Raw genomic sequence first — 12,072 nt, forward strand, 5'->3', positions numbered from 1 at the left:
TCCTTTCACAGTACTTAAAAAGTATTGGTTGAACCAATGAGCACGTAGCTTGGAGTTGTTTCCCTTTGTCTTGTCATACATGAATAAAATATTGATGATTTCCCTATTCAATCTCATGATTGAGTATGGCTAAAAAACGTTGATGATTTCCCACTAATGCTATGTCATTATTGAGTTTGCCACATGTGAAGGCACCATTTTAGTGCATGTTTCCACACACACACCTGTGAGCCTCTTCCTCATCACAGACTGTCCTCCAGCCTTCTCCTGCTTACCTCCAGGCCTGCCTGCATCAGCACACATTCCCTGTTTTCTCAGTGGAAACAATCCCGAGGCAAACCCTCCCACTTGCCCCTGACGTCACCTCTTTCTCCAGCTTCACATCCCTACTTTTTCCTGCATCTTCAGTCAAGCACTGTAGCCAGCCTCAGGTAAAGGCCACTGACCTCCTTCCAGTTAACTGAATTCAGTTGTCTTTGTTCAGTCCTCATGTTGTTTTACTTTTTAAATGAAATTTGACAGTGAAGTTCTCTACTTGAAAGCATTTCCACCTACATTCCTCCCATTTCTCTGGCTGCCCCTTGTCACTATGCTTTGGTTATTTTTCCTCCACCCACATCTTAAAAGCTGCAGGTCACTAGGCTCCTCTTCTTGGCCCTACCAACCCCATGCTCTGCACACATTCCCTGGGATCTCCTCTGCTTTAATGCCCTGCACACTGATGGGCACTAGATCCATGGTTCTAGCCTTGAACTTTCTCCTGTAACGTCTCCAGAGGGTTCATCCTAAATCTCCTTTAGATGCCTTTGGATTTCAAAGATTCAGCATCTCTGAAAATGTACTAAGCCCACTCCTCTAGTTGTGGCAGGCATAATCATAAATTCACTCTCCTAAGCCAGAAATGTCAGAGTCCTCTTTCTCATCTCGTTGATTGTCCAATTTTGTCACGTCTCATTCAGATGACTCTTTGCATTCTTTCTGCTCCTCTCCATCCTCACAGCAGCTATCTCAAACCGAGACCTCGTCATATCATGCCTGCGTGTGGCATGGTCTCCTTCCTGATATTTCTATGATAAATCATCCTTTCTTATTCTATACTATTATCCCTGAAATTGCCATCAGTACTATTTAAAAAAAAAATCAAAACAGCTGCAAAAACAACAGGCAGGGCAGAAGAGACACAAGCCCAAAACTTATGGTGCCATTTCTTTGCTGAAAGCATCCACTGACTTGACAGTACATATAGACTGAAGACTGAAATTCTAAGCATAGTGTTTAATCAGATTCTTTCTTTTGCAAGGAAGAGAGGTCACTCAAGCTTGCTCAAGTAATGGGCTGTAGTGCAAAAATACATGTTTGGGGAGGATGGAGACTCATTGAAATTCAAGAACAGGAACTGTAGTCGGGATTCTGAGGCTGTCCTGTCTGTAGGGCCACCTGCCACAGGAACCTGGCCTTAATAGGAAGCGATAGTCCTCAAAGTTAGCTGCATCAGAATGACCTGGAGGGCTTGTGGAAACAGATTGCTGGGCCCTACTCCCAGAGTTTTTGATTCAGTAGAGGCCCACATTTTCACCGATGCTCCCAAATTTGTATTTCTAGCAATTTTTTGGGTGACACTGATGCCGCTGGTTTGGGTACCACACTTTGAGAACCTTAATCTTTAAGGCATGTAACATGGTCTGGGAAACCTTTGATGAGCGCCTTCAGAATTACTTGTTCCTTTACTTTGCAGGTTTCTTCACTTACAGTAGAACAATGATTGTCAAACTTGAACATGCATTATCATCATGTGGAAGGATCGTTTGAGTGGACTGCTGGTCCCCATCACAGTTTCTGATTCATTAAATCTGAGGTGTGGCCCCCACATTTGCATTTCTCCCAAGTTTCCAGGGATGACCACACTTTGCACTGGATGAATAAATTGTTGAATCAGCAGATGGTGAACTCTGAAATCCCCTTCTTGATCACACCCTCACACCTCCCAGCTCTTCCCTCTCCTTCGATTCTGTGGAATCTTTTAAAGAATCGTGTTTCGTATTTTAGCTTTTCCATTCTTTCTTGCTCTTTGTTGGTTGTCTTCTGACTTCCTTTGCCTCCCAGGCCAATTGGGACTCTTCAAGCATTTTATCTCACATTCTCATGGCTTACAGCCTCTCAGCCACTTGGCCATCTCCTCCTCAGCCCCCAGCTGTCCGCAGACTTAACCATCTGCTCCCACTTCTGACTGTCAGGAGCTGCTGGAGAAAGTCCCCTGGTGCCAGTTGCCTCCTCTGCAGAACCACCAGTTTAATGCAGTGGGACTGTCAGGACTGTTCTGTATTCTTTATATTCAGTCCTAGTTGAATTTTCATAACTCTCCCTTTCCCCATGCTCCTGAAGGCACCACTGTGACCTTTACTCTTAGCAGATGCCATCCTACCTCATGAAGGAGGTGAGGGTACTTGGTGGAGTACCCTCCCATCTTCTTCCCTAGTAGCCTAAAACTCTTCTGCTTTTAATCTCATTCACCACGTGTCTTTTTATCTCAGAGTCCTCCCCTTACCTGTGTTCCTAATGCTACCTGTCTGTTCTGCCTCTCTCTCGGGTCGATGATCCCTCTTTTCTGAGAGCCTCCTTTTTCTCTCTCTCTGGGTGCATTTCCCTCAACGGAGGAACTGAGATGTCCTGTCTCCTAATATGCTTAACAACAACAATCAGCGAAGACTTCCTTTCTCTTCTTCCCCGTCAAGCGCTTATGTCACCTGCCTCCCAGTTCATTTGCAAACCTTTCCAGTTGTTCCTTTCGTGCTTTGACCTCTGCAGTCTGACTTTTGATCTCATCCCTCTGCTGAAATCTCTGCCTCTGCGGTCCCAGTGACACCCTGGCTGTCAGAGCCAGCAGTTTCTCCCATCTGCATCTTACTTTGGCGAGCAGAGCCTTTGATGGTGCTGATCTCCCCGCCCCATGGAAAACCCTTTCCCCGGAGCCCCCGGGTCTCTGTCGCCTCCTTCCAATGCTGCCTCCCTCTTGCGCCGCCTCCCTGACCTCACTCACGTCCGAGGAAGCGCCTCCCCTGACCTCAGCTCTTCTTCCTCTGTGTAATCCCCATGGCTGCCTCTGTATGAAAAGCTTTGCATTGCCTTTTGTTGAATGTGTGTTTTTTACATATTATTATATACACCTATCGTAGACTATTCCGGATACCAAAAGTTTAACATCTCGGAAAATAACCCCCAGTTTCCTCCGCGTTCTGCGCTGGTCCCTCCACTTGCTTGGCCCTTCCTGGTGCCCGGCAGCTTCGGGACTATTTTGCCTTTCACCTTTGCTGCCGCACCTTGTGCCTGTTGATTGTATTTCTGCATTTTTCTCTCAATTTCCTTTCTACCTTTCTTTTTTATTGTAAATTGACAACTTACAAATTGTATAAATTTAGTGTGTACAAAGTGATGCTATAATTTATAAATACAATGTGGAATAATTAAATAAAACTAGTTAACTAGCCATCACCTCAAATACTTAACATGTTTTTGCAGGGAGAACATTTGAAATGTACTTTCTTTGCAGTTTTGAAATGTACAATACTCTATTAACCACATTTACCATGGTGTGCAATAGAACTGAAAAACAAACAAACGAACGAAAAATAAAACCAACCCCAAACCATTGCTCTGGTCTAACAGAGACTTTGTACCCTTTGACATTCATTTCACCATTCCGCTCACGCCCTGCTTCCCCCCGGGGCTCTGTAACCACGGAGGGCACTGCATGTCCCCCTTTGTTTAGGACACACCCACACTGTCGCTTGTTTGGACTATTGTGTGGTCATTCTGAGTCTCCACTGCCTGTCTCTCCATCCATTTCATCCTTACCTAGTGCTGATTCATAAAGGAATTTCTGATGTATCATGCACCACTCAGAAGTCTCCAGTGGTTCTCTAACCACAAGAATAAAGACCAAACCTGTTAGGCCGACTTTGAGGAACCTGCCTGGTCTTACGTTTGCCCCTCCAGCCCCTGCAGTGGAGCCTTCTGCTGAGTGGATCCCTGCGAGCTTTGTGCTGAACCTTTCCCAGACTCTGGCATTTGCAGAGGCGGCTCTTTCTTTCCAGTGTCCTGGCTCTGCCCGTGGTGCGTCTCCCCGGATTGCTTGCCAAATTTCTCTTCGTCTCAAAGAGAATTGTCCTCCGGGAAGCTTTCTGTATTCAGAGTAAATCCTCCTTCATTTTGATTCCAGACACATTGTTTGGGTTTCTTAACTGTGCGTATTAGCACTTGTGTCTGCTTGTTTATTCGTCAAAACAGTGAGTCCCACCATATGTCAGGTTATGGGTGATGTTTATCTGTCTCTAAGCTTGTCTCCCCAACTCGAGCAAATGCAGTGTGAAGTAGAAGTTGGGTTTTCTCAGTACCTGCTTTGCCTGGGGAGATGAGCACTACATGAATTTAAATCCGGTAGTACTGAAATGAAAAGCAGCCTGACTGTGCATGTGAAAAATATAGGGAGAGCATGGAAAGGATCCTGTCACAGTGACCTGGCAGAGGGACTAAAATGTGAGTCTGCAGCTGTGGCCTCAGTGGGGTATTGTTCAGCAGTGATCAGTTGTTAAGATTAGGAAGATTGTATCATTTCCAGTTGGTACTACAAAAAAAGGCGCTATTTATAACGGTGTGGTTGGTTGCCACTGACAGTTGTTTCTCACATATTCTAAGGGATTTTCTGACGGAGTCACGTGCAGCATAGCTTTTGAAGTGAAATGGAAATATCACCATGAAAGGTTGTGTTTATGGCTAATGGAATTGGGAAAGGGCCACTCTTAAGATATACCTGATTGTATCCTTAAGAATGACAGTTGATTCATTCTTTACTCCCTGACATTTTCATTTTGGGTTCATAAAATTACTGATAAGTATTGTACAATTTCCTAGAACTGGATATTCTTGTGGCCAAATCTGTCAGCCTTTGTCTTGCATTGCTTCACAGATCTCATTGTCTTAACACATAGTCTTCATTTTTTTAGTGATTTTTATTTGTATATAAACGTGCAGTTCTAATGATAATGTTCATATAAACTGTGCTTAATTCATATTTTAAAAGTAATATGTGATCATAACCATAATTTATTTGACTATTATTGAATATTTAGATATTTTTCCAACTTTGCACTGTTGTAAAGGCTGAATTTATTCCTTCTGTATTTTTTAGAATACAATATTAAAGTTGAGATGAATAGATCAGTGAATTGTAACATCTTAATTTTTGGCTATAAATATGTATTGTCAACATGACTTTCAAAAGTTTAAATCAAATTCACAAAGCCACCATCCATGAATGACCTTATTCATTTTCCTGCAAACTTAATTTTATGGTGCTTTTAAACTTAAAAGTAACTAATTAAATAGGCGTTTCTGTTCCATTTTGACTGTATGTGCTGGAGTGAGTCAGCAGTGTATAGTGGGGATGCCTGAGCTAGGGATTTTGTTTACATACAGACTTTTCCAGCTGTGTGAACTGTGTGATCTCCGTGAGCTTCAGCTTTTCAGAACAATAAAATAGGGCTATTAATCTAATATTCAATATTGTAAATAACAAGTGAAAATGTATACATTCACCCATATGTGCTCACACACACGTATACACATACACATACCCTTATCAGTACCTGGTATACAATATGTATATATTAAGTGACAGGTAATATATAATCAAATATATTTTGTTTATTATGTAATGTTTGACAGAAGGATAATAATTGGAACATTTTGCTATAGCCAATGAATATAGTGAGAAAAAATGGAATTTAGGGTTTATGAAATTGTATGAATATCTAATATTCCATAAAATGAGTGCCATATCTGTAGTATGTCTGAGAAAACTGCAGAAAAAATAAATTTAGTGACTGAAGCAGTGTTGTCTCATAATTGGTTCCTTCTCTCCAGGAAACTGAGAAATGAATTGGTCAAAACAGACACATTTGAATTCATATTTAAAGCCCAGAGTACTATTCTGCCTGTCTTCCTTTCCTTTAATTCATTAAACATTTTTTTCTTTTTTTTTTTTGAGACAGAGTTTCACTCTTGTTGCCCAGGCTGGAGTGCAGTGGCGTAATCTTGGCTCACTGCACTCTCCGCCTCCTGGTTTCAAGCAATTCTCCTGTATCAGCCTCCTGAGTAGCTGGGATTACAGGCTCCCACCACCACACCCGGCTACTTTTTGGTATTTTTAGTAGAGATGGGGTTTCACCGTGTTAGCCAGGCTGGTCTTGAACTCCTGACCTCAGGTGAGCCAATTGGCTTGGCCTCCCAAAGTGCTGGGATTACAGGTGTGAGCCATGGCTCCTGGCCCATTAAACAAATATTTATGGCCAGGTATGATTGTAGCTCTAGAGAAACAATGATGAACAATACCAAGATGGTTTCCCCTCCGTTTTAGAAGCTTATATTCTACTTCCAAGCAGAATATGGTTAATTTCAGCTAAAGTACTTTCTGTGAGTAATGAAACAACATGGTGAGAAACAGGGGTTAGGGAATCCCTTTATAATTCAGTGACCAGGGAGGACCTGTCTACAGGCTCTGAGACGCAAGCAAACTTGGTATTCCCTCATCTCACTTGCAGGCACGATGTTACCGAGTAATTCTCTTGCTTCACCGAAATATGTAATTCAATGAAAGTTTGTATTGTTTGATATTATACATTCTTATTTTTGAACAATTTTAAAAGATTCTTGGGATTCATATGTGATCATAAAAGGAGGCCTTAGAGTTTACTTTTGGTGAAATGATAATGTGTGACAATTGGAAATATGATTAAATTGAGAAATTACGTGCAATCTTTTAAAGAACACAGCTGTTGTAGAAAATGAGATATCTATTTGCTTTAGAGCCAACACTGCTGTAATGTTTTTTGTAAAGCACATAATTGTAATGCAGCAAAATGCTTGTGTGGAAATTGGGATGTTGAATAGTCTTCCTGGAGCATCTTCAGGATTTGTCAGATTGCTTTCTCTCTCTGGCAAAATAAAACATCTCATGTGGCAGAAACGGTGCAAACCTTTAGGCGTTTTAATGGGCCAATGGACTGTGAGCTCCTTGATGGAAATCACACCATGATGTCTCAGTGTTTCCAAACAATACAAGAAAATCCATGGATGACAATTCTGGTGTCTTATTTGATGATTAAAATGCTTTAAAAAATTCTCATACATTAGTAAGTGTATCTAGCAATAACAAGTTAGTGTTGTGACAGATAGTGAATATTAATGTCCATGAAGTTTTAGTCTAATTTTAGCTGTAAATTGATATGATGTTTTCTTTATTAGCTATGTTTAAATTACTTCCCTTTATTGTCAATGACATATATGGGTAGCAAAAGAAATAAAGTATATATGATTTATTTTTCATCTACTAGACAGCAGATTTTACTCACTTTAGTGGTAATGGATAAAATTTCCACATAACATTTTCATGCAACTTGTCACATTAACAGGGGCTCAGAAATTATTATTATTATTATTTAATTCTTTTCCAAGATGGAATTTCGCTCTGTCACCCAGGCTAGAGTGCAGTGGCACAATCTTCACTCACTGCAACCTCTGCCTCCCAGGCTTAAGCAGTTCTCTTGCCTCAGCCCTCCCAACTAGCTGGGATTATAGGCATGCACCATTACACCTGGCTAATTTTGTGTTTTTAGTAGAGATGGGATTTCACCATGTTGGCCAGGCTGGTCTCGAATTCATGACCTCAGGTGATCCACCCACCTCGGTTTCCCAAAGTACTGGGATTACAGGTGTGATCCGCCACACCCGGCCAGAAATTTTTTAATGACGCAAAGTTTACATGAATTATTCCTGCCCCGTTGATGGATTTTGTGTTTGTTATTCAGTCAGATTGTTGTATTGTCTTGAGAGGTTTCAAATGTTTGAGTGAGAGGTGCATCTTACCCCCTGTCATCCCTGGTGCTGATGCAACGCTGACCTATTACCATTTGCATCTTCTTCTGGAACATTCACAGCAAGATAGGTGATAAAATTAGGATTCAGATAGCATTTTCTGATGCGTATTCTCCAAGGATGTGTGTGTGCGTGTATGGCTAAGTAATAACACTTGTAGATAATTTTTAAAATGTAGATTGTGTTAAATAAAGAAAGAATATTTACATCAATCTTGCCATCCACATGTAGCCACTGTTAGTATTCTGCCGTTTCTTTCCAATTGCTTTTCTAAGAGAATGTGTTTGGTTGTGTGGACACACATATGCCTATTGCTTAGTACATAAAAGTTGCTGTATAAATATGTGAATAAATGAATGTCTTAATATATGGAATAATTTGTATAATATATATGTGTGTATGTTGTTATTTTTAATTGACAGATAATTGTATATATTTATAGGGTACAATGTGATTTTTGATATATACTTGTGGAATGATTACATCAAGCTAATTAACATATCCGTCACCTCATGTAATTATGTTTTTTGTCATGAGAATGTTTAAAATCTATTCTTTTTAGCAGTTTTGAAGTATATAACATTATTCACTATAGTCAGCATGCTGTAGAACATATCTCTAAGACTTATACCTGCTGTCTAACTGGAATGTTGTATCCTCTGGGCAACATCTCCTCATTCCTGATTCCTTTCTCATCCAGCCTTTGGTAACCACCTTTCTAAGCACTGTTTCAATGAGTTTGACGTTTTTTCATTGCATGTCTATAAGATCGTGCAGTATTTATATTTCTTTGCCTGTTATTTCACTTAGCATAAGGACACAAAACAGCAGATATGATCTAAATAGACACCATTTTGTGTCCTTACTTAGATTTTTCACTTAACCCAGATAATTCTCAAAATATATGAAATATGTAAAACATAAAAATATAGTTTTTGATAACCTCAGAATCATATATGTATATATGTACAATAGTTTCTTTAACCTCCTTCCTGTATGAATACTACTTTGCATTCTGCTGTTATTTTGTGATGTACATTTTTACCATCAACTTTTATCAGTGCTTAACTACTTTGTTAGTATGTAATCCTAGAGAAGAAATTACTGGGGAGTAGAATGTAAACCTAAGATAACTAAGATAACTATTAATCCTTTTTGCCAGACTTTTGTTATTCAAAAATGATAATTTTGTTGAATTACAAAGATTAGCTGTTCATCTAGAAAATTTGGAAAGCAGAAAAAGAAAGCACAAATAAAATTGAGAAGGAATTATTTATAATTCTGGCACTTAAGATGATTTCATGTAAATGTTTTGATTTATGTAAGTTTAGTTTTATTTAATCTATTACACATTTACCAAAAATGATCAATTTGTTTCCTTAACTGCTTCTTTTTCCTACTTAATAGTATATCATTACATAGTCCTTCTTTGCCTTTAGACAGTCGTCTACAATGCAGTTTACTGGCTGGTTTTGAAAGGGCATGTCCATGTAATGCATTTAATTACCTTCTCCTTTGTGGACCTTGACTTTGTTTCCAGTGTTTAATTTGATGTGGGATTCTAGGAAAAAAACTCTTGTGTTTTGCCCCTTGGACACATCTACTGTGATTGCATTAAGACAAATTCCTAGGAGAATTGCTGGTTCAACTTTTAGGAACGATTTTCTTTTCTCCCCAAGATGAGCTTTCGCTCTTGCGGCCCAGTCTGGAGTGCAGTGGCGCCATCTCGGCTCACTGCAACCTCCACCTCCCGGGTTCAAGCAATTCTCCTGCCTCAGCCTCCCGAGTAGCTGGGATTACAGGTACCCGCCACCGTGCCTGGCTAATTTTTGTATTTTTGGTAGAGACTGGGTTTCACCATGTTGGCCAGGCTGGTCTCAAACTCATGACCTCAAGTGATCCACCTGCCTCGGCCTCCCAAAATGCTGGAATTATAGGCGTGAGTCACTGTGCCAGGCCAGGAACGATTTTTAAGCATTAACAAATACTGCCACATTACCTTTCCACAGATTGTGACAATTGACATTCACAGCCAAAAGAAGTATGAAAGTGGAAGAAGATTATAAAAAACTTTAGACTATTCACTGTAAAATTAACTAAATCACTTTCCAGAAAGCCTGTGCCTGTTCACCCTCTTTGAGAAGAGCAAGATGGAACCCAGTGTGAGAGTTCACTGGGCATTCTCTTGAGGGTGGGACATATTATTAGCCGGGTCCGAAACAGGAAGAGCTGCATATGGAGTGGTTAGGTGATTTTACTAAACGTTCATATGAAATGAGAGAGAAGGCTCTTCTTAGTTGCTGGGTCTTTCAATTACCAATTTAACTAATTAGCCTGCTTCTTGAGTTTATTGTCAAGTGAGCTTTATTATTTTCCTGTCACTAATTGTTTTGGGAAATGTCATTGTGTGTTTCTCTTCCAGCCCCTTCAACGGCTGCACGGGGAGCATGGTCTTGGGAGTGGTACTTGAAAGAACAGAAGGCTGTCGCAGCACCTGTTGAGCTGTTTTCCAAGGTCAGCCACTGAAGGACTTATATTTATATTAAGAGGTTTAGTTAAAATGAAATGACTTTCCTAGATAGCCCATCAACTTACTTGAATTATTTGTAGGCTTTGCTGGCAAATGACCCCACAAAATCTAATCAGAGCTTTAGTGTTTCAGAGTGGGCTGGAGCCCAGCGCCACCACCTGCCAGCTCTGTGACCTTGGGCAAGTCATTCAATTCAGTTTCCTCATCCACGAGGTAGGAAAAGTTCCCTACCTTCTTTCTCCTTGGGTGGTTGGAGGACTAAATCAATTGTACCCATAAAGAATACAGGAAGCAATGTGCACACTATAAATGCTCAATAAGCGTTAGGTTTTACTTTTATTAGCCAGTATTACCTGCAGTTAGAGGGATCTGTTTGGATGTGTTGCTGAAAGAGGTGAGTCAAGCAAAATGTCAGAGAAGACATTGAAACCCCTGAATCCTGGCATACATGACTAGAAAGGTGAACAGAGTAGCCGGTGTAGACTTCCTTGACTGTCTGCTAGCACCAGGGCCTTACAGGGGATCATCTTTACGCAGGACACCAAATCTTCTGATAGTCTTTTTGTTCTTCTTGGTCTGAGTTTTAGATGTTTTGGGGAAATTTATATGCATCAAATTTGCCTCATTACTTTCCTTTTTTTTTTTCTTTTTTCTTTTGAGACGGAGTCTGGCTCTGTCTCCAGGCTGGAGTGCAGTGGTGTGATCTTGGCTCACAGCAACCTCTGACTCCCTGGTTCAAGCGATTCTCCTGCCTCAGCCTCTTGAGAAGCTGGGATTACAGGCCCATCCCACCACGCTCAGCTAATTTTTGTATTTTTAGTAGAGATGGGGTTTCACTGTGTTGGCCAGGATGGTCTCAATCTCCTGACCTCATGATTCCCCTTCCTCGGCCTCCCAAAGTACTGGGGATTACAGGTGTAAGCCACCATGCCCAGCCCATTTCTTTACAGCAGGAAGCTACAGCTTTTTATTTGGTTTACTTTTCATGACATCTGTTGAGTTACATCTAGTATTTGTTAGCGTGTGAAAGGGCCAGCATTTGGAATCCTGGACATGACATAGAGCAGGGAAGAAGAGGTACAACGAAGATGCAAAGAAAGGGAAACCAAGTGCAGACCCCTCGTGTTCAAGAAATGATGCATTTCCTTTTGTTGTCCAGGCGGTATGCTTCACTAATAAACACTATGAAGGTCATACCATGGAAAATGAGAACATCTAGAGCGGTGTTCTTAACCCAGCCTTCACACCATCTACTTTTGTGAGCTTTGGAGAGCACAGCGTGGGTCTTCCTGAGACCTACTAACTCAGACCCTCAGGAGCTGGGCCTGGAAATGTGTCGCTTGAGACCCTCCTGCATTCTTTGTGCAGGTTTGAGGCCCACTACCACAGAAGGTTTAAGAACTGTGCATTTTCTGTCTAGGAGTCAGGTCCATGTTTCCCCACGTTGCTTTCACCTGATAAGACTTAGGGGGTTTCTTCCATCCAAAGGTGCAAGCTCAGTAAGGTAAGGGATTTTCCTTCATGTATCCCGGCAGTGCCTGCTGTGTTGAGTGTGCTCAGATGATCAGTTGCTTTTGAGTGACTTCTAGGGAAACTCTTCTCGCTTCTGAGTG

The 12,072-nt window shown here is 41.0% G+C and overlaps 1 protein-coding gene across 1 annotated transcript in view; it reads left to right on the top strand.

Moving 5' to 3' along the window:
- LOC108521748 (lethal(3)malignant brain tumor-like protein 4) overlaps positions 1-12,072 on the top strand; it is a gene marked incomplete at its 3' end in the record, with an annotated part of 80,137 nt that overhangs the window by 48,762 nt on the left and 19,303 nt on the right. Inside the window, exon 5 of the mRNA XM_017862060.1 lies at positions 10,352-10,443. Within this exon, the coding sequence (XP_017717549.1) occupies positions 10,352-10,443 (92 nt within the window). The remainder of the gene's footprint in view (positions 1-10,351; positions 10,444-12,072) is intronic.

Source organism: Rhinopithecus bieti, unplaced genomic scaffold, assembly GCF_001698545.2.
Source record: "Rhinopithecus bieti isolate Rb0 unplaced genomic scaffold, ASM169854v2 scaffold_5, whole genome shotgun sequence".
Taxonomy (NCBI): Eukaryota; Metazoa; Chordata; class Mammalia; order Primates; family Cercopithecidae; genus Rhinopithecus; species Rhinopithecus bieti.